This window comes from Vitis riparia, chromosome 4 (assembly GCF_004353265.1).
Source record: "Vitis riparia cultivar Riparia Gloire de Montpellier isolate 1030 chromosome 4, EGFV_Vit.rip_1.0, whole genome shotgun sequence".
NCBI lineage: Eukaryota > Viridiplantae > Streptophyta > Magnoliopsida > Vitales > Vitaceae > Vitis > Vitis riparia.
In genome coordinates, this window is record NC_048434.1 from 23,020,701 (window position 1) to 23,044,361 (window position 23,661).

Sequence of the window (23,661 nt, forward strand, 5' to 3'; positions counted from 1 at the left end):
GATATTTGGATTTTAAGAATAATAAATAGGAATTTTGAAAGTGTATAAAGTTATAACTGAATAAAAAAATATTTGATTTTATTGAATAAAAACAATTTATACATAAATATAATATATATGATATTGCAATAGTCCTTAGTACCAAAATGAAGATCAATGTGGTTTTATCATATTGTTAGATGAAGGGAGCCCATCTTGTTGAAGACAATATTTATTTTAAAATACTTTTATTAAAACATGTTTTATTATATTTTAAATGAAAAATTAAATTAATTTATATAAAATATTTTATTTGATATTTAATTTCTAAAATTTTATTAAAAATATGTGGTAACAACTTTTTCTATTAGCATTTATTTATTTAAATAATAAAAATTATTAATAATTTATCTTATCAAATTAATTTTAATTTATAAAATATTAGAACTTTTTTAATTTTTTTGGGTAAAATTATATTTTTAATATTTTAAAATAAAAACATTTAAAATTAAATAAAATTGAGAGGATATATATATATATATATATAAGTATAAGAGTGAAGTAATAATAATTTTTAAAAATGGGATTAATGAGATAAATATCAAAATGTTATAATTGTAGTAATGAATGTCACCATATTAATGTTAATTAAATATTATTTATGACTTCCATTAATACTCATTAATGGAAACCATTGATGTTATTTATGAGTTTCATTAATATTCATTAATGGGGATATTAATGGAAGTAATTTAGAAAGCCTATAAAATAGTTTCTCATCTCCTGTAATATACATCCTTAAGCAAGAAAGAAATTTCTTACTTTCTCTCATTCTCTCAACTTTCTCAACTCTTTCTCTAATTTTTTCTTCCCTATTATATATCAAAGTAAGATATATTTTATTTCTACTACATTGATTTGCATTGTATTTGTCCTTGTTTTACAACACAAAAGTATTAAAAATAAAAGGATAATATAAAATAAAATGATAATTTGGATGATAATTTGGATTGTAAAAAATTATGGGAATTTTCAAAATTTTCAAAAAAAGTCTAAAAAAAATTGGTGATTTTTCTTCCATTATCCCCTTTTTGCTCTACGCTTAACTCCATCGATTTAATGGCCGATTTATCAGTTCTAAACTAATATATCATCGATGTTTCTAACATTTTCCCAAAATTCCTTTTGTGTGCTCAATATCATTTTGAGACGCTCAATATCATTTTGAGACTGTAATATATGAACGAAATATCGTCGATAAAAACCAAAATTTCAATCCATGATTCCACATACGAATTTTGAATTTAAAAAATGTTTAGGAAACGATGTTTTAAAAAATGGGGTCGTTTTGTGGAAACCTGCTTTTGATTGCCTAAAAAAAACATTCCATGCCGTAAATGACGCTAAAATAAATACAAGGTCACCGTAACTTGCAACATTTCCGTCCACCTTCCGGAGATATTTTCTTACAATTCTCTTTTCTCCAGACAACGACATTTATTCTCAAAATAAAAAACCCCAAAGAAAGGATAGAAAACAAAAGGAAATTCTTTTATCTTTTCTGAAAGAGGAAAAGAGGGTAACAGGGTTTATAGGCAACACTACGCGTAGAGTCTCTGTTCTGGTTTTCGTGAACATTAGTCATTTTTTCTGATGGCAATCTCTGCTTCTCTAGTCCCCATTAGCTCTTCTTCACATTCAATCTTTTCTTCTTCTTTGTTGGCTCTGTGTCCTCTGAAGGTTAACCACAGTAGGGCGATGAATTATCGGCGCACAAATGGGCGGTTTGTGATTAACTCTTCCTCTTCTGATATGGGTCCCATCAACGACTCCATGAATCTCAGGTATCGGTGGTGAATGATTCTCTGCTTTTCTCTCATAGATTGTTTCTGAACTCGGAAACGAATGGTGGGTACAGGGTGTTTGTGGAAATGTGTGTTTGAACTGTTAGGAGTACTGTTAGAAATTGGGTTTTGGTTTGTTTGGTTTCTGGGAAAATGTAGGAAAGGGAGGGAAAATTAAACATTTTGACTTTTTTTTTTTTGGTTCTTTGGGGGATGGGAAAACTAAAACCTCCACAACAGTGTGGAGCATGCTATTCAAAATGGTGGATTTTATTTGATTTTCTTGGAGTTTTCTTGGAATCTTTTTTTAATCTTAAAATGTTCTTGGTAGCGAAACATATGGGCAGGTTTTGTGAAAGAAGTTGATAATTGAGCGATTGTTTTGGGTTATGGTTCTTGAATATTATGTTCAATGCGTGGTTGTTTTCGTTTGGCAAGTATCTCAATGTTGAAAGAATTGAGAAAGAAAAATCATTTAAAGCAGTGTGATACAAAACGAGTATGCGGTTCCTATTTGAAAATGAAGTCTTGTGCAGTTCCTTGACCACTATAGGGGGTGGCATAAAAGTTTCATTGCCAAGAGCAATAAAGGAATGTTCATGACTTTGGTGGATGGTTTGAGCTTAAGGGATTTCTGGATAACCACAATGTGGGTCTGCCAAGTAGATTTGAACTGCTTTAGTGATGTTGGGGATAACTTAAAAAATGCTCAAGCCAAGCTTGTACTCAATCTTGGATTGAGATATTTGGTGAAATGCATTAGATTCTATTTTGTCCTGCAGTGCATCAGTTATTCCAAACATGCTAAGAGCATTTTTGGAAATTGTTTTTAAAATTGGTTTTTGGTTCTTTAGAACAGAAAATAGCTTTCCAACTTTAAAGGACTTTCTTGGCAAACCTTGGGAAAACAGTCTTTTGAAAATTTGATTTGAAAACAAGGTGGATTTTGAGAACAAAATTTAAGTTATTTCAGGTGTTTTTTGTAGAGTGTTATGAGAAACAATTGGAAACAAGGAGAACAGCATACAAACTTTTGTATTCTATATAAGTGGAGAACTGTTTTTAAAATCTAATCTAAAAAATGCTGTGCCTATAAAGAATTTTTGGTTTAAATTTAAGATTAGCTGGATTAGCTGATGTGCTTCACATACATCACCTTGATATTTGACCTATCAAGTGGACTTCATGTCAAGAAGAAGATAGATGATTGCTATTGGAACCTCTTATATAGGAAGCCAAGAAAACTCCATTGATAACACAAGTTTACCTTTTGAAAGAAAAATTTTGTAATGTTTATCCTAAGTTACTTATGGTGGAATGTACATCTCTTGTTAATGGTTTACTTGATTGACAAGGGGGTGAACTCTCTATTATGTTCTACCTGTTGTCTGGGCTGTATCAAATGGTAATACTTGGAAACTTGGCATGATATTCCTATTTACTGATGATATTACAAGTTATTGTTGCTAGGCTAGCATGATAACCTAGGTGCTAAATGAAGCATATACTGTTGATTTTATAGATTTCTGGTATCTTTTTTTCTTGTTTTATATAGCATATGATGCCTCATTCCAACATAACTCTGCTGTGTTACAATAGGCTGGTTAGGTTGCTTTTTAATAGCTTGTTCTTGCTATGGAAAAGAGTATGTGCTGTAATTTCTGCATCTGTGATGTGTGGCTCCTCCTATTGGGTGATTGAACACCATCCTCTGCAACCTATTTGTTCTGAATTCTATTTGTTACATGAGACACCATATCTCCTTTATTTTCCTAGTCTTTTTTTCCTCTTATTCTGGAAATCTAATCTTACAAGTAACTTCTAGTACCGATGCTGCAACAGTAGTTATTTTCCATGAAAATGAGAACATGTAGAGGTGGATTTTGAATTGGTGTCACTACTTTAAAATGATAAAGGTAAGGTTAGATAGTATTTGGAGCATCCAGAAACTGGAGGGCAAGAGGCTTCAGATTTACTCCTTGGTTTTTGTGAAACTATGAAATTTATTGAGAAATTTCAAAGAATTAAATGGATCCTCGATCCATATCACTTAGGATTAGCTGCTTGAATCCCTTTTTGTCATCTTAGCTCTGTCAATAGAATCCTCTGTTTCATTCTAGGCATTCTTGTCATCTCTCAACCACAACTCATATATATTCTGGCCAACTTTTGTCTCTTTTGGTGTCTTCAACTCACATCAAATCCTTCCTCCATAATAGGGTGTTCAAAGGTCTTCATTATACATGACTGAAACCATCTTAAGCAATTTCTCTTCCCCTTGTCCTCAATTGGTGCCACCTCTAACATTCTTATGGATGCACTCATTTCTTTTTCTCTTACCTCATGCTGTGTCCCATCCATATTATCATTCTCATTTCTACTTCTCTCATTTTTTTATTGCATGTTGTTTCTTAAACTGTGCAACATTTTGTACAGCTACTTCACCTTATAGCCTTAAAATTTTTCATTTCACGTGAGAGGCATTCCTTTGATAATGTAATATTTCAAATGAACTTTGTCACTTATTCCTTTGACTTGAAAGGGCATGCAACTAAGTAATTAAGCAATTAACCCAAGCATGATTTATTGCAAAATGTTTGGAGAAAATTTCTGCCACACAATGATTGTAGCAATAGGCCATTATAAAGTTAAACTACTAGCTAGATGAGATACTAAGCCTATGGGAAAGGACTCAAGAAAAATAATCAATTGAAGAGAAGGGGTATGAGACATCAACTCAAATAGTTGCCCGATACATTTTGTACAAAACAAGTGTAGCAAGGTAATTTTATTGCAGGCCATCAATCAAAAGGTCTAATGGAAGACATCCATCACGGTATGAATCAAGCAAGGCAATGATGTGACGAAAGGTACCTTGAAGTTGCTGAAATTTTGGGAAAATTGAATCCAACACCATTTCTTGATTTGTTAATGTTCATAGAATATTACTTTGATTGGTTGCTATCCCCAAAACTATCAAATTTTGTTAGCACAATTGAGTATAAGCGCTATAGAACTAGCCAACCACTTATAGACACATGGAACAAGATAAGTTGAAGCACTCAAACCCCCTATTGAGTAGCATGGGTTGACGACACCTCTAGTCTAGTAAATTCTATTTTTCTTTGAAAAGGGTTTTGATGAATTTGTATGGTGTGATGTCTTGCCAATATATTCTTTTTGGAAAAGCATGACTTTTTGACCAACAGGTTCAACATGATGGCTATGAAAATGCTCACACTCTTGTGCACAATGAATATGTTCACAAATGGAGGAATCAAAAGAGAAACGCTGGAAAAAGGTGCTCATTATGCATATATTTGGAAGGGAAAGCATGGACAGAAATTTAGATGAAAGAACTAAGAAGGAGAAAATTTTGCAAAAGTTAAAGCTTAAAGGTTTTCAAGTGAAAAAGATCAAAGTATTTGTGGTGCTAATCAAGTTGGTGGTTAGGCTCCGTATGGGCTGAGGTGTTAGATAGGGCAGCAAGGCTTGTTCTGGGACAATTTTGGACATATATTGTTTTGTAGCATTTTGCGGTGGACATATTGCTTGGAATATATAAGCAGCAAAAAAAAAAAAAGGCAGCCACTGCTATATCAATGCAAAAGTATGTCTACTAGTGGCTATAAAGAAAGTAGTTTAGAGCTGTGATTCCAACTTGAGTCAATGGAGGGTGTTTCAGGTTCTTACTTGGTCCAGTCTATATACCAGAAAAGAAAATATGATCATATACAAATATGACTCTATACTTGTAAGAACTATTAACATATATGTGTTTACATGTTACATTACATTCAAAAGTTCTAACTTTCAAGTTTATCATCATTCTCTTAGAAGGAAAAGAACTTAAAAACACTAATATATTAAGCACAAGTCTTCTTTCTTCATTCAAAATCATTTAAATTAAATAGAATATGTTTCATTTGAATGATGCCTTCTCAATAGTCATTGAAACATCAATCACTCTTCTTCATGTAAAATATTTCCACACCCTCTTCTCTCTTTTCTTTTTCCATGTATTTTCAACTTTAAATTACCTTTTGGAACAATCAAGGTTAAAATAGTGAATTTTAAGAAATTGAAAAGAATTCATTTCCTTTTATTCATCTGTTTTTGTTGCATGTTTAATTTTGATGAATATGCCATTTTTGCTGCCTTTGCTGAATGTTAAATTTTCCATATGAGGATTCATTAACCCTGAGGAACTAAAAGAATGTATTTTCTTTGAGTCATCTCCTTGCAATCAAGGTTAATGAAACAGAAGTGTTATTTAGTTGTTGGAAGGATATTGTGATGAATCTTCTCACATGATTTCATGTTAAATCATTTTTCTTGTTGAACCAATTTGGTATCTCAGCTACTAATGTTTGGTTTTACCCACTTTGTTACTTCACTTTTTGTAACAGGCAGTCACAACTATCTTCCATGACTCCTCTTGGGGTGACTATGAATGATGCTGGCATGTCCAAACCATCATGTAAGTGGCAAAGGGTGTTGCTTAAAGTAAGTGGTGAAGCACTTGCAGGAGATCATACACAGAATATTGACCCAAAGGTTGGAATATGAACATAATGATATGATTATGCTCTGAAGTATCTTTCTTCACCCTTGATAGTGTTGAAATATCATATTTATGCTATGATACAGATTACGATGGCAATTGCAAGGGAAGTCGCATCTGTGACTCGGCTTGGCATTGAGGTAAATCTTCAACATCTGTTTCTGGATGTATCTTATTCATATTGTTTTTTTTTTTTTTTTGCTTTTTTTTTCTTTTTCATTTTTCCAATATCTTTTCTGTGGTTGCATCATCACAAATTTTGGGCAGTTTGTCAAGCATGTCATGTGGTTATCAGCACAGAGAAAATTTGGGTTCAGGAATTGTTATGTAATTCATTGGGAAAATGTTGGAATATAGAAAGCAAATAAAAAATTGAGTAGAGAAAACTGTTCCTATTGGGGGAAAAAAAGAAGCAGAGCTGGTTGTTATATGATTATTTTCCATGTTTGCCACATTCCCTTATTTGTGCATTTTTAATTAAATGGGGAATTCTGTCATGGTGTTAGGACATGCTATCAGACTTGTATGAACTAAAGAATTGGAAGCTTCATTGTTAACTTTCTTTATATGGTATCTTAATCATTGTTGATGGATGCTTCAGGTTGCAATTGTGGTTGGTGGGGGAAATATTTTTCGTGGATCCTCTTGGGCAGGAAGTGGTGGCCTTGATCGTTCTTCTGCTGATTACATTGGGTATTCCTTTTGTTTGGGTTTTTTTTAATGCATTTTATCTTATTGGACAGCTAGTTAATTTTTGGAATATTGTGGTATTCCTTTTATTTGGGTTTTATTTACTGCATTTTTATCTCATCCTGGCACTAGTTCGTATGCTTGGAGTGGTTTTGTATCCCTTTTATTTGGGTTTTATTAAGGGAAAAGTATGATCAGGTGTAGCAGCTTGAAAATATTAGAAAATATGTGATTACTTTTCACCCTTTTAATAAAAAAAGAACTAAAACATATTTTATTTCATATGAGGAATTTCGTCCCTGAAAATTACATTTATGACCTGTTGAATGATGAGAAAACTTTCAATTCGCAGAAGTAAAATGCTATATCAAAAAAATTGTCATGTCAAGTAACCACTCGTTAACCTAAGATATCATCCACAAAATTCGTATTATGAAACCCTAAAATCATAACTTTTTGTCCTTCTTTTCTCATCTTCTCTTAGCCTTCTCAAAGAACCTCATTCTCTCCAAATCTTGTCTTCACTATCTCAAGTAACTTCCTTCTCTTTAATCGTCTCGTCTTAACATATTCAATCATTATTTTTTAATTTTAATTTTTTTACTTTATATCCACAACAATGAACCAACATTATTTTGTCTAATAGCAAGATCAAAAATAGAAAATAACCCCCATTAGTTTCCCAAGAAAATAAAAAGCCCAATTCATTCACTTATTTTTTTACCAAACAACAAAAAACAACCTTATCAATGTAATCAACATTATCAAACCACCAAAAACACTTCAACATTATCATCCAACAAATTAAAAGACAAAAGACACCATATAAAAAGGCAAATTAAAACAAACAACAAAAGATAAAAAGGGGTTTGATTCATGCCATGATGAAATGTTAGAGAAGGAAAGGAATGAAGGATCCCAACTTGCTAGTTCGTTCTAAAGCTTTCTATGCCTTAATGTAGGACAACTCTAGGATGTTTGGCTACAATTAAATAGGTGGACTAGGATCTTTATTTTTTTAGCATTTAAGAGGAGGAACAAAGGATAAAGTTTATGGTAAAGAAAAAAATAAAAAATATAGAGAAATAAGATACGAAGAAGAGGAGATAGAAACCTTAGTGTCTCACCTAAAAGAAAATCAATGGAGTCTCATCATTGAGAATTGCAACACTTGCAAAAATACTAATATTATTTAATCACCAATCAATTACTTTGGTTTACATCAATTAACCTTTTTTATAGATCTCTCTAAGAAATCCAAAGTCCATTAGGCTTCTAATAACATATTATGACTCTAATTCTAATTCTTCTATAACCTAATTATGATTCTAATTGTTGGCTACTCCTAATTTAACTCCAACAAAGACTAATCTTAATTTAATTCCAAGTAATACTAATCCTACCTTAATTGCAACTAATACTAATTCTCCTTCTTGATATACATCTTGGAGATTCATCCTCATCAATTCTCCCTGACTTGAAAAAAACTCGACCTGGAGTTTTAGTGATTTTCCACAATCAATTGAAATCCTAGACAATGCCTTCCACCCTCTCTCTCTTCGTTAACTCTTCACCACAGTAAGATAGGATCTCAAGATCTCATGAACTCGTTTAATTTCATGCAAGAGAAGTACCAAACTTCGAAAAACTTTCCAATGTTGTAAAACAAGTTGATAGTTCTCAAAATAATTTTGTGTTATTAGCAAGCTCATGGAGAGTTACCTCCCACACTATTCTTGTAAGCTATCTTGTGGAAGAATAAGATTCTTGAATTCTCTATATTCAAAAGAAATTTTAGCAATTCTTATTATCTCATAGGATTCTTCATGTTTGCCACCAATCATGATAATGTTTTGCCTTGAAAAGTTAAGCACCGATTCTTTTGAAGCTTTTACAATTTCTTTAAGCTCTCCTACAAGTTGTTCTAAGGTTGGTTCCATCACCTCTTGCATTCTAGATTCATCATTGATGATTTCTTCCTCCTTACTACTAACTTCAAATTGCTTCTTAATGGGAGTAGTTGATAGGTCTTCTAGTTTCAAGGATGTTAATTTTTCCTATGGTTGCTTAAGTGGTGCAATTTCCTTCATTGATGGAGGATCTTCTTATGCCCATCGCATTCAAGTGTGTAAGTGTTCTCATATCCATCATATTGGATTCTTTGATCAAAAAGTCATGGTCTTCCAAGCACAATATGGGCAACTTTCATTAACAAAATATCACACTATATCAATAACTCAAAATTATTAGTAAAATTAAATGTCACTTGACAATGAGAACTCACCAAAATAGATGTGTTATTTACCCATGCCATTTGATAGGGATTTGAATGCTCCACTATCTTTAGATTAAGCTTTTCTACAAGTTCATTTGAAGCTAGGTTGGAAGTCCTACTACCATCAATAATCATAATACATTATCTGCCTTGGCAAGCAACACAAATTTGGAAGATGTTAGTACGTTGTCAATCCTTCTCTTTGTTTAGCCTTGGTGTGTTCACCAACGGTTGCATGAAAGAGTTGTCGCCTTCAACTATGGTTTCATATGTTGCTCCACTCCTTAATTACATATGCCTTCAAGCCAAGAACTTTTGGTTCTGATACCAAAATTGATGTAGGACAACCTTAAGATGGTTGCCTACAATCAAATAGATGGGCTAGGGTTTAAGGAGAAGGACAAAGGATAAAGTTTATGGTAGAGAAATAAAAAATAAAAAATACAGAGAAAGAAGATATAGAAACCTTATAGTCTCACTAAGACCTTTTAAGAGTCTCACTTATAGTCTTTCACCATTGAGAATTGCAACACTTGCAAAAAAACTAATATTATTTAATTACCAATCAGTTACTTTGGTTTATATTAATTAGCCTTATTTATAAGCTTCTCTAAGAAATTCAAAGTCTAGTAAGATTCTAATAACCTATTATGACTCTAATTCTAATTCTTTTATGATCTATAATTATGATTCTAATTATCGGTTACTCCTTTAACTCCAACAGATACTAATCCTAATTTAATTCCAAGCAATACTAATTCTACTTTTCCGATTATTTAATGCATTCTATCTCTTGTGGAACTTGTTTAGTTATTTGTAGAGTAGTTTTATGCATGTAAAGATTTTTTTTCCAATTTTTACCATGTGATTTGCAACTGATCTAGTCATGTGCACTAAACTCTTTGTTAGTTCTCTCTGTGTGTGTTTTTTGGGTGGGTGGGTTGTGGTGTGATTTGTTAAGGTTATTACTGGATCCAGGAGCACTTGGGACCCTTTGATGCTCATGGGAAGCTATACTGTTAAAAGATTAAAAGTTTGAACTCCTAGATGTAGAATAGTGGTTTGAAGTTTGAAAGTCTGGTGTTTCTTGATTCACGTGTTGTATGGAGGTCACCTGTTGTGTATCTTTGCTTTAACTTATGTAACTGTAATTTGGGGTAGAACCTTGATGTTGGAATTTTTTAGGATGTTGGCTACTGTTATGAATGCTATATTTCTTCAAGCAACAATGGAGAGCATTGGCATCCCAACTCGTGTCCAGACTGCATTCCGAATGTCTGAAGTTGCAGAGCCATATATACGTAGAAGGGCTATTAGGCATTTGGAGAAAGGAAGGGTCGTGATTTTTGCTGCTGGAACTGGAAATCCATTCTTCACAACCGATACTGCTGCAGCCCTTCGTTGTGCAGAAAGTAAGGTTATCATTTGTATCGTATTGTATTTATTCAAATGGGGGGTGGCTTCAACACCATCCAAATGATTGGCCATTTTGAATTACTTGAAAATTTTCTAAATTTTAAAATAGCCCACAATCTTCAAGAAAATAAAGTCAACTCTTTTGATAAATAATATCTAGTGAATTAATACTATCTAATAATTTTTTCAGAGCCAAATTTGGTCCATGGTAATTACTAAATATATTACCTGATAGTTAATTGTCTCTTTGAAATTTGCACATTCTGGCCATGATATAAAGTTTGAGGGTGATTAAAAAAATTATTACTACCTATTGGATGCTTTGCCCAATAAAATTTTCAACCAATTAAATCAATTGGTTGAGCTAATCGTTTCACCCACTTAAATGTCATAATTATTCAATAAAAGTAAGTCTGCACACTTCTCCTTAACTTATCCTTTTTTCTTTCGGAGTGTTGATCCAAACTTGAGTTCATGATAGGGTACATATCCTAGACTCAAGTCTAGGAGGTCATTCCGTTTCCTCCTTTCCCTCCTTTCTTATCCCATTCTTTTCTTTTTCGCATTCTTCTTCCTCCCTTCTACAACACAACACATTTATTGTCTCGTTCAGCTCCAATATAAGTAGTTTTTTGTGCCTTGGGTAAACAAATATGTGTTTCTTGTAAGAAGGTTTTGAAATATTACACCAAGAAATGTAAACAAATTCCCCCTCCTCCCTCCCTCCAACCTTTTGTGTACAGAAAGTTGTATATTTGTAACTTCTTTGTTAATGAAAAGTGGAAGAGACTTTTAATATTTAATTACTCTATTAATGAATAATTTTGTGTTTCTCATGTTACTAATTATTGGTGGATTGACTCTATGAAGTTTGTATTTTTTTTTCCCAAATTTTACATTTTATCTGGCAAAAGTAATTCATCATGTGGAATTTGCTAGTTGTGAACTGATATTGGCTTTATTTGTTGATCTAGTTAATGCAGAGGTTGTGCTGAAAGCTACAAATGTTGATGGGGTTTTCGATGATGACCCCAGGCGTAACCCAAATGCTCGTCTCCTTGATTCTCTTACTTATCAGGATGTGTTGTCCAGAGATCTTTCAGTGATGGACATGACAGCAGTTACTTTGTGCCAAGAAAACAACATCCCTGGTAGGGCTGCATAAACCGCACTTCATTTAACCCAATCTTATTTCTTGCAATGACTAGAACTAATTTTAGTGTGGTACATTTTCTTGATTGAATAGAGTTTGCACTGAGGTTTTTTTATTTTCTATTTAATTTTTGTTATTTTTGTGTGATGTAGTTGTTGTCTTCAATGTAACCAAATCGGGTAACATCTCGAGAGCCATTTTGGGAGAGAGGGTTGGTACTTTGGTTGGAGGACCTTGGGTTTCAACAACGGCAAGGACATGAGACAAGTTCCAGCAGACTGATGGGGGTGGTGGCGCATTCTATTGCAATTCAGATTTGTGAATTTCAGGATGAATTGTTGCTGAATCAGATAAGTTTTAGGCTCCATTTCAGAAAGTGACTCAGATTTTTGCATGTGAAGACTGACCACAAAATACAGATGACTGGTTTTGATTTTTCTTATATCACAGATTAGGACTTTTTCTTTTTGAAGCTAAGAGTGTAAATATTTGTTAGGAAGACTTACATGTGTCATCTAGAAGGGATTATAGATCAAAAACAGTGTCTCACAAGGCTCCATAGTTATTCTTTTTGCTTTAGGCTGGGTGCGGTTGATTTTTGCTTGAGAGGTTGAAGTTCATCAATGATGTACTTTGAATGCTATTCCAGAAAATTTAAGTCTTTTGGCAGTATATGTATTTTCTCCTTGCCATGGGTGGAAGAAAATGATGAAAGAAACTTGAAGCTTTGAATCACCCAAACTAAAACTATTTGCACGATTGTTTTGCTATGTTTTTGTTGGGATCTAATACTGACCATCATTTTCAGGACCCTACAAATTACAATTGGCTCCTGGGTGGTTGGTGAATTTCTTTTGAGTCCTAGAGCTGGACAAATGAAGCATATTGGGAAATCCACCCATTTGGTCTCTGTCCAATGAAAGACATGTTCAGGGTAAACGCGTTCAGTCTGATAACCTATTTAACACGCAGATGCCCTTTCTCTGCCCCTCGAAACACTTTCCTTAAATCGCAGCCTCCATTTTCCAATGTTGAACCCAATCATGCTCTAATCATATGATTCGTAACAACCCCACATCCAATCAATTACCAACAACAATATAATTGGATTTTTTTCTTAAAAAAAAAAATTAATTAATTAAAAAAAAAAAATAAACCACCCTTTTAACGGCAGAAATTGATTAGTTAACAGAAGACAAATAAATTGGCAATGAAAAAACTAGATGAGAATAGTCCTTGTACATGTATAAGAGAAAAAGTGAGCTCTGCAGCCTTGCGGGCCCCAAAATTATAAAGCCCATTTAATATTCCACAACCACACCACCCCCCATTGGCAACATCACCATCAAAATCAAAGTGCCCAAAAAAAGTTTTTTCTTTTTTGGTTCTGAATCACTCGTAGCTACAAAATTACAATTACAATTACAGGAAAATTAATATGAAAATTGTGCCAAAAAGTCAGTCAATTTTTTTCTAGAAAAATACTAAAAGTCCAAGAACTGGCTGAGAAAGTCTGGTGATAGGGTCGGCGAGATTATCGGAGCTGAGAGCAAATTCGAAGGGCTTGAAATGAAGCTACTTCCCTGTAAGAAATAGTTTAAATCTTGCAATACCGAGAGGGTTTGTGGGTCCGGTGCCGGAGAGAAGAACCCTGGAGGGATCGGAGGGAGTGTCGCCGGCGCCGGAGACAAAATCCCCGGAATTTGACCCACCTCAACCCCTTCCACCAAACCCATAACGCCGACGCCCCCGCCACCCCCTCGATCTCTCTCTTTCGGGGGGCTAGTCTTCTCTATCGAAGCCAGACGCGCAGCAGGGGAAAGATCAACGGCGCCGGAGGCTGCGAGGTCACTGGCGGAGGGCGACGTGGCGTAGTTCCCGGTCAGGCGCTGGACTACTGATAGGAAGTCGTTGACCGTGGTGTGGATGACCTTGGGCGAGATGGTGTAGATGATCACCGGTTCGCGGTTTTGATTCTCTGGCGGCGGTGGAGCAGTTTGTCGATGTGCGGGAAGAGGAGCAGTCGGCGGCTTCTTGATCTTGTGGGATTCCTTGCTGACTTTGAGTGGCGCCGGACGAGGGCCTTGGATTTGGAGCTCTCTCCGCTGCGGGGAAGGGCCGTCACCGCCGGAAGAGAAGAATCCCGGCGGGTTCATCATGATTGATGGGCTGGAGAGAGGAGGGAGAAAGTGGGAAGATAGGACGAAAATGGGCATGTATTGTTATTATTGAGTCCACCAAATGAAATCAATTTATGAGAGCCGCTGGTGACTCTGCTTTAGTGTTTGGCCGTGAAGTCAATGCTCCTCTCTTCCTCTTACATTTGTCTTTAGTTCATTTAATAACTTCAGCACTTCGCCCGCGGATGAAATGTTTTATATACACCCAATAATTTCATCAAATGAAGTATATGGAATTCTGCCTTTATTTTCGTTGAGAAAAATAATATTAAAAAATGTGCTTTTATGGGGTGAAGTGAAAGAAGATCTCCAAGACAACTTTTTAATTATCAATTTATCAAAATTAAAATTGGTAACGATCAAGTTTTGAAGTAATTTGGAAATTTTCACTTCAAGAGCATCAGTTTAAAGTTGATTCTACTCAAGTTCAAACCAGTATTTGAAATGGGGTGAGGAAAATGATAATTCTTTTTATAATTTTATGAAAGTTCTGTAATTGGGGGGTTAAGTCTTATTTATTAACAAATTTAAGGGGCAAACCGTTGGATTTTAAATGCGAGGACAAAGTGAAAGATATGCTAAAGGTTTAGTAGGTGAAATGTATTAAACTTTGAGAATTTAAAACAAATCCCTATAATATATTATTATCTTGTAGCCATAAAATAATTAAATTTCTATAATCAAAGAGCTAATTATGATAACTACAAATATGCTTATTACTTATGCAAATTAAAATACTCAATCTCTAAAATAAAGGCTTAATTAGAATCAAATCTAAAACATGGAAATCTTTAAATGTACTTACCAACAATCAACACTATTCCTCAAGTTTGAGCATAGATGTCTCTGATGCCTAACTTGTCAAATATGACCTTGAAAGTCCCTTTTGACATTCCTTTTGTTAAAATATTTGCCAACTAATTCTTGGTCTTTGCAAAAGAAGTACAAATTAATCCTTCAATCAACTTTTCCTTGGCAAAATGTCTACCCACTTTAACATGTTTAGTGCAATCATACTGAACCGAATTGTGGGTAATGCTAGTGGCAACTTTGTTATAATAGAAAAGCTTTATTGAACCCTTCAAATTATAGCCCATCTCCCTTAATAAGGACTTCAACCAGAACATCTCACATGTACTATGAGTCATGGCTTTGAATTTTGCTTCAACACTTGATCTAGCTACAACCGATTGTTTCTTGCTACATTGTATGACCAAATTCCCTTCCACAAATGTCCAATATCTTGAAGTCGATCTTTTGTCCATTAGAAATCCTACCTAATTAGCATTTGTATATCTCTCTACTTCCAAATTATCATATTTAGAAAATAGTAAACCTTTACCAAAAACAAATTTTAAATACTTAAGAATTATGTGTAGAAAACATGGGTGTTTCATAAGAAGCATGCATGAATTGATTTACCACACTCACTATAAAGGTTATATCAAACTAAAGATGGACCAAGTATATCAACTTCATAACTAATCTCTAGTATTACTCTTTGTCTACTGGTGTATTTTATAGACTTTCACCTAATTTGTGATTTGATTCAACACGAATATCAATAGGCTTATAATCTAACATTCTAGTTTCATCAAATAAGTCCAAATATATTTCCTTTGAGAAACAAAGATCCTATGCTTCAACCTAGCAACTTCAATAACTAGAAAATATCTTAAACTACCAAGGTCTTTGATCTCAAATTCTATTGTCAAATATGTTTTTAGTTTACTCATGTCCTTATCATCATTACCTATCACCACAATATCATCCACATACATGAACAAAGTGATAATCTTCCCTTTGAGTGCCTGTTTGAGAAAAAGAATGTGATCACACTAGTTTTGATAATATTCATACTTTGTTAAAACCTACGTAAACTTATTAAATCAATCTCTAAGCGATTGCTTGAGTCCATCGAAGGAATTTCTTAATTTACATACCTTATCCCCTTTTACTGGGTTGACAAAGCCAGGAGGAAAGTCCATGCATACTTCTTATAGTGATAGAACTCTTAAAAGCAAAATATGATGTAATAAAGTTAAAATTGATTTTTCATATTCTCAAATGATTGCATTAAGATTTATCTAAGGATTCAAACCATCATCACTTGCCTTATATATGACTTGGGTGCATTAGGAGTTTCATAGAAGATCTAACTCATGGGTTCTTTGTAGATTGATGACTTGTTCACAACTGGTTCATGGACTTAGACAATTCATCTAAGACTACAATGCACTACCTCCTAAACGGAGAGATGACTTGCTATCAAGGAGTCATGATTAACGAAGTTACTATGTTGTATGAACTCTCAACCTTAAGAGAATATCAAGCTAGTATTAAGGTCTTCAATGACTTTGACCAATGGGTGAGATTCTAAAGTGATCATATATTTTTTATAGATTGGATCAATATTTATTAAGGTAGGTAACAATAGGTATTCTTAAGATAGACACCATGATATCTTATGAGTCACATTGTGTTTCCTTGAGTAATTTTAAGGACTTGTGATCACAAAATTTGTACTGTCACAATAATTCCTTTAATGGAATTTGACATATCCTCTTAGTGAGTTTGCGTTAGGATAAAACTTTTAAAATCATGACATGATGTAATGTTTATCGAATTTATTATTTAATAATAAGATTCCAATTTCCCTATTTTATTTATCCTATTCATACATTACACTTTCTAATCATTCTAACTTAGCATATTTTGCATTATATATGATTTAGGTGCATTATATATTGCATGGAAGATCTAAGTCATAGGTTCCTTGCAAATAGGTAATATATTTACATCAAATTCATGTATTAAGGCCATTCATTTGAGGTTATAATACACCACCTCCTAACTGAATGAATGATTGATGTTGGTTATCAAGATGGGCTTCACATGGTGAGTGCATCAATGTGTATGGTTACACATTGGACATGCCCTATGATGAGTCGTGACATTAACTATTAGGTAATCATGATTTCACCAAACTAATATACAGTATGGACTCTTAACCTTGTTGAGGATACTAAGTTTGTGCTAAAGTCTTTTGTGACTTTGACTTATAGATGAGACCTTAAAGTGGTTATATATTCCCTATGAATTGAATCACTATGGTTGGAGTTTGGTGACAATAGGTATTCTCAATAAAGGCAACATGATATCTCATGAGTTTGAGATAAAGTGTCCCTTAGGTGATCCTAAGGACATTTGATTAAGAAATTTATAATTGTAATAATTCCTTTATTGTAATTTGACACATACTCTAGATGAGTTAGAGCATGTCAATTGATCACGTAATAGAACCACTTGTGACTCAAGGATTATAGATGTAACCTTGAAAGGTTGATAGTGTTCACTTTATTTGATTATGGACACAACTCATAGGGAGCTTGCATATAGTGGATAACAGGTTACAAACCTAAGTTCTTATATCTCATGGTAATATCATGGGATACTGGAGTATAGTTGACTCTTTGTAGTGAGATATTAAGTCAACTTTAGAATTGGATTATGAAGGAGCTATTATTTTCCTATGGTCCCTAATTGTTCCCACTCAAGCTCTTATTCGTTGAGGACACATTCATTGAGGAGTACTTGGGTTCTCTATTCACATGTGTGCATAAAAGCGTTTGGGTAAATATGCAAGATTGCATAGGAACTTGTTAATTGTCTCTCTCAATTAGGTTAATTGATTAATTAGAGACTAATAGAACTAATTGATTAATTAGAAACTAATATAGCTAATTAATCAATTAAGACCCAAGTAGGTTGGATAAAGTAACCCAAACCCAAGATAAACTCAAGTCACTTAAGCTCACTGGAAGCTTATATAACCCTACTTAAGGGGTTAAGGTTAGTATTCTAATTCACTCCAAAGAGTGGAGAGCCTTAACCACCACCCCTTTGTGAGACCTCCACTCTCTCCCATGCTTGGATTCAAGGAGAAAGAGAAATAATGGTAAAAGGCTTCTGGGTTTGTGAGATCTACTACACATCTTCACCAACATGATCTGATTAGGGAATGTTTAAATCTAAGATAAAATGCTCTAAGCCTCTAAATCTAAAGTTTTTATTTAATAGGAAATAATACTTTCATTTAATATGAAAATGAAGATTAATGTTCTAGTTCCATGACAATTGAGGATGAAAAAAGACTATCTAGATATAGAAAATATTGGTACCATGACATATAATTTGCAGAATATTAATAGGCATGTCTCTTAAGAAAAACAATATATTTATAACATTGATTAATAATAGTGTTAGGAATTTGAAGCTAATCCAAACTATGGTAATCACCCTAGAGGGGGGGGGGTTAAATAGGGTGATGGTCTTTTTTTCATAAATTTAAACTATGCAAAAATAAGAGACAATTATATGCAAGTATAATAAACAAAATAAAGACAATTGCATATAATTTAAAAGAGTTAGGGAAGAGAGAGTGCAAATACGAGAGTTTATAGTGGTTCGGCACTTCTTTGACTACGTTCACTCTCCTCAACCTCCTAACCGAGTGAGGGTTCCACTATCTTGAAGCTTCAACCAAGCTTCCAATCTCTTTACAATTGGATTATGGTTCCAATTCACCCTCTTGGACTTTTGGCTCCAAGCACCCTTTACACTTCTTCAAGAGATATCCCTCTCTTGAACAACCTCTCAAGTGATACCCCTCATTTGAGAAAATTCCTCACAAAGATACACAAATAATGATCTCAAAAAAATCCTAGTAATAGAACTTTAGGCTCAAAGATACAAGAAAAACTAGGATTGAATGGTGCACTAAAGATATGCAAGTTATGAAACAATGGTGCACTCAAAAACACTCTTCCAAGGCTCAAATATAATCAAGAATGATTTGGGAAGGTTAAACTTATGAAACAATGAAGATTGGAGTCTTTTTATAGAAAAAAAAAGTCAAACTAGCCGTTGGGGGTTCGACTAGTCGAGCTAGGAGTCGATGGGTTGACTAGCCGTTAGCATTTAATGCTTGGCAAGTGACCGTTGGGCCCCAACCGGACCTCAATCGGATCTCGACCGGACCTTAACCGGTTGAGGTTCAACCTTGACCGGGAAGAGAAGGCCATTGGGAGAGAGATAAACTTTTTAACCTCCATCAATCGGTCCTCGACTGGATGAGCACAACCGGTCAACCGGTTGAGCTATTTTTTGGCTCAACACCCAACATTTTTCAACTTAAAACCTTTTAACACAAGTTTGAAAATCATTTAACACAAGGTTTTAGTTGAAAACATGAAATCATCTAATTTTTAAGATATTTAAAACAATATTACTCTTGGATGATTTTGGTGCATAAATAAAAAATGAAATGCATGAAAGTCCTAGTGCACCAACAACCTTACAAAGAGATCTTATGAAACTTTGGTCTTGAAAAACTCTTCTCTTTGAGGTGGTCTTCTTCTTCATGATTTTTCATTGGCTTAATTTGTCTTTGTGATTGCCACTTTGGAAATCGTCTTACCTAATCACACTTGAAATATGATCATAAAAAAAAAAATATGATCATTAATTTTTTAAAATTAATTAAGATTTAAAAAATTAAAAGTTAAAAGTTAAAGCAACTAAAAGATATTTTAAAATAATATAATTATAAATTTAGATTTTTAAATAGGTTAAATGAATTAAAATTGTATTAACAAGTTAAACAGGTATGGATTAGTATCATGTTAACGTATTAGAATTGTATTAATTAGTTATTCCTATAATTTATACATAATTCAACTTAATTCATTTATTAAATGAGTTAAAAGGAGTATTGTTGTGTTATATGTAATAAACAAGTATGGTTCATTCAAGTCATTACGACACAATGATTAAACAAATTGTATTTAAATTGAGTAAACTTTTATTATTTCTTACTTAACATGACACGCATAAAAAAAGATTGGTTTTTTTATAAAATAAATATCGATTTACTTTTTACATTGAACTCATTTTTTCGAAAACACAAGATCAATATTATTTTCACATTAAACTTATATTTTTCAAAAACGAGTTTATTATTATTTTTACATTCAAACCGTCTCTTGAAAATTTGAGATGAGATTAAACTAAGATAAGTTTAATATAAAAAAAAATACTAAATTTTATTTTTAAAAATGAGTTGTAAAAATATTATGTTTGTTTTTTGAAAAGATAATTTCAAGGGAAAAAAGTGTTTACATTCAATCACATAAAAATAATCATAAAAATAAAAATCCTTTAAAAATAATATAAGTTTCATGCACTAACCAGTTAAAGATAGTATCTAAAATGGTAAAAGATGATACCTATATTATTAAAAAATAATACCTAATGGTCAAAGATAATATTTTTTACTAAAGAGTGTATAAAATCCTAATCATTTTTACACTATCTTATATATTACCTTTGATCACAAATGAAAAAAGCAAGTGCATGAAATCCTAATGGTCAAAGTGTATATCAAACTTTTATATTGAATTTAGGGGGAAAATGTGTACTTTTAACCATTTTAGGTACTATTTTTTTATCGACGAGCAAATAAAATTTGAATTATTTTCAGGTACTACATTTCTTTCATGAAATCCTAATTGTCAAAATTTTATGTGTGTATTTTCATGTGATAGCCTCATCAATCAAAGGTAGTAGGCAACTGTTGTTGACTTAAACTCATTTTTTTTCTCTTTTACATAAAAATTAAATAATTTAAAAAATGCAAGTTTGTAATATCACTTAATTGTATTTAATTTTATTTCATATTTTTTTATGATAAATCAAACAAAATAATTTTTATTAATTTTTTTATTAATATTTTTCTAGAGCCAAGCATAACATTAATATTTAATGATGAAAATGATTTTAAGTTAAATTATATTAAAGTTGTTTATTTAATACTTACTATTTAAATTTAGATGGTTTGACAAAGCAACTTTAATTTTTTTCTAAATTATTAATTTGATATAATTATCCTCTTTGGTATTAAATAACAAGAGTATCAAAGCTAAACATAAGTAAAACAAATGATATTAATTATTTTGACTTATTTTTTAAATCATTTTTAACTTGTAATATATCATATTGGTATTTTAAAGATTTTATTAAATATGAAAAGAAAATTATATAAGTCAAAAAAGAGTTTTTATATGAAACAATATTTTCTAACTTTAATATTAATTTATTTTTTAAAAATATAATCTTTTTAATTAAAATTAATCAAACAAACATGAAAATTATTTGTTAGCTTAAAAAATGCTTTTAGATTCTTAAAACCCATTCAAACAAAGCTTAAAACTTCTTATCAAAAATAATTATTTAACAGATTAAAGATTAATAAACCATTTAAAAATGTAAGAAAAATATAATAAATATTTTAATTTTTTTTTAAATTATTAGTAAAATTCTAAAGATTAAAGAAAACTAATTAAAACTTAAAACATTTGCAAACTTTATATTATTACTAAAGTTTTGAAAATTTTATTTGAAAGATCAGCAGATTAAAATTATTAGTAAAATTTTTGTAGATTCGAATTTGATTGGGAAAAAAAAAAATTATAACGTGAGATTAAAAAATAAAATAAAAAATTCGCCGTTGCCGGGGATCGAACCCGGGTCACCCGCGTGACAGGCGGGAATACTCACCACTATACTACAACGACTTGACGTTTGAAATTTGAAATATTTTTAATATATTTAAATATAAATGGTAGGGATTGGTCTTTCTTGATCATCCTGGCAATCTACCCTCAGCATCAACTGATTGGCCTGAAAAATGGGGGCTTTTTGAATGAGTTGTTCAGGTACTGAAATTATACTTTGATGAATTACTATACTGGTATTTAGCCCTAATGCTATTGTCTTCAAATATAACGCAAATTGTTTGAAATGATTCATTGAAAAATAAATTAACAGTGAAGGGGAAAGTCATGTTTGGTTTCTTCTTTGAATTATTGATGATTTTAGGTTAGTATTTGATTGTTGAATATGTGGATATAGATTACTCTTGCGGAAGAGCCATGGCCAATGGAGTATCTTGTAAGTTTGCTAGTAATTTTTTGGTTAGAACATGTTTGCAAACAAGTTTATGTGCTGCTTTCTAATATGATGTTTGTTTTTTTTTTTTCACTTAATTCTGAATAGAATTTAATATTAAATAATACTTACTATTATTAAGTATTAAGTTATTTATTTTTTTAATATTTTATTTTTATTAAGTATTAAAAAATAAAGAAAAATATAAGAGTCTATTTGATTGCTATTTTTAAAAACTGTTTTGAAAAACAGTTTTTGAGAACAATTTTTAAGAATAATTTTTGGTATTTTCAGAAGAAAAAAAATTGTGTTTAGAAACTAAATTTTGGAAAACAGTTTTTGTTCTCAAAAGCAAAAAAAAAAAAAACATCTTTTGTTGAGTTAATAAAAAAGTTTTTTAGAACAAGTAAAATAAAAAACATATTTGAAAGTTGTTTTTTTTCCCAATTAATTAAGTGTTTTCTTCAAGTAATTTAATATTATAAATTTATAAATAATTTTTATATACACAATTCATTTAAATTTTAAAAATTATTTCATTTTAAAATTTTTACATCGGTTGACAACTAGTTATTGAGGTTGTTGTAGATTATAATCATCAACTCATATAAAGCAATGAGGATATTCCTAACAGAAATTATTAAAAATAAAATATGACATATTCATTTCACTAATATCAATATGTTATCATGTAATAATTAAATATATTTACATGATATAATGGACAACAATAAAAATAAATCAATACTTTTTTTAGTTTTTATAAAATTAAAAATATGACGTATAGTGTATAAAAATTTGAAAGAAAAATAAATAAAAATGAAAATAGATTTGATATTAATTAGATCATAAATACTTTTTTTTTTAGTTTTTATAAAATTTGAAACAAAAATTGGGGAAAATTTGAAAAAAAATAAAATAAAAATGATAATAGTTTGATTAAATTTATATTTGATTAATTTTAAAATAAAAATATTTTTTATATTTTAAAAAAAAATAAATCAAACATGATAAAATCATTTTATTAACATTTTTTTCTTGATTTAATCTTCAATTTTGTTAAAAATTATAGTATATTCTATTAAGATGAGATAAAAAGCTCTAAAAATAATTAATTTAATTTTTACAACTAATTTTCACCCAACAAGCTTGCAAATAGAATATACAAGACATGAAAAATATATGCAAATATGTCCATTATTTGAGTTATAAGTAAGATGAAGTTTGAATATGGTGTCACTTTCCAAGGCATTCCTGCATGACTGAAGATAGTGTTACATTTGTGAAGTTTGAAGTTTGAAGATGCTTTGACCAATATATTTTACCAACCAATATACTTTGATCAATATATTTTTCTTTTATGTATGAATTTTATTTTACCAACCATTTTATCCATACAAATATCCCTTAAAAATCTCTCTGACCGTGCCAATCTTGAGAAAAGCCTTACCCAATATTACTTTCTTATTTACATATTACTACCCTCTCTCTCGTCTCTCATCTTCTTCAAAACTAAAAAAAAAAAAAAAATCACCTGCAAAACCCTCTTAATA

General features: G+C 31.7%; 2 protein-coding genes and 1 non-coding gene across 3 annotated transcripts; 1 reads left to right on the forward strand and 2 right to left on the reverse strand.

The window, feature by feature from the left end:
- Positions 1 to 1,469: 1,469 nt before the first annotated feature.
- LOC117912828 (uridylate kinase) lies at positions 1,470 to 14,348 on the forward strand. The gene is made up of 7 exons (XM_034827562.1): positions 1,470 to 1,823; positions 6,233 to 6,380; positions 6,474 to 6,527; positions 6,989 to 7,080; positions 10,538 to 10,764; positions 11,743 to 11,919; positions 12,074 to 14,348. The coding sequence occupies exons 1-7, from the start codon at positions 1,633 to 1,635 to the stop codon at positions 12,181 to 12,183; spliced, it is 999 nt and encodes a 332-aa protein (XP_034683453.1). The 5' UTR covers positions 1,470 to 1,632; the 3' UTR covers positions 12,184 to 14,348.
- Positions 13,279 to 14,156, reverse strand: LOC117912829 (protein MKS1). Its single transcript, XM_034827563.1, has one exon. The coding sequence runs from the start codon at positions 14,135 to 14,137 to the stop codon at positions 13,406 to 13,408; it is 732 nt and encodes a 243-aa protein (XP_034683454.1). The 5' UTR covers positions 14,138 to 14,156; the 3' UTR covers positions 13,279 to 13,405.
- Positions 14,349 to 21,663: 7,315 nt separating the features above from the next.
- On the reverse strand, positions 21,664 to 21,735 carry TRNAD-GUC. Its single transcript has one exon. It is a non-coding gene; the product is annotated as a tRNA-Asp (tRNA).
- Positions 21,736 to 23,661: the final 1,926 nt, after the last annotated feature.

Bases quoted from the DNA above. Each gene is read 5' to 3' on its own strand.
- LOC117912828 (XM_034827562.1), top strand. From the start codon at position 1,633: ATGGCAATCTCTGCTTCTCTAGTCCCCATTAGCTCTTCTTCACATTCA. The intron at 6,381-6,473 runs GTTGGAATATGA...GCTATGATACAG, and splicing joins CACAGAATATTGACCCAAAG to ATTACGATGGCAATTGCAAG. The intron at 7,081-10,537 runs GTATTCCTTTTG...GGAATTTTTTAG, and splicing joins TCTTCTGCTGATTACATTGG to GATGTTGGCTACTGTTATGA.
- LOC117912829 (XM_034827563.1), bottom strand. From the start codon at position 14,137: ATGCCCATTTTCGTCCTATCTTCCCACTTTCTCCCTCCTCTCTCCAGC.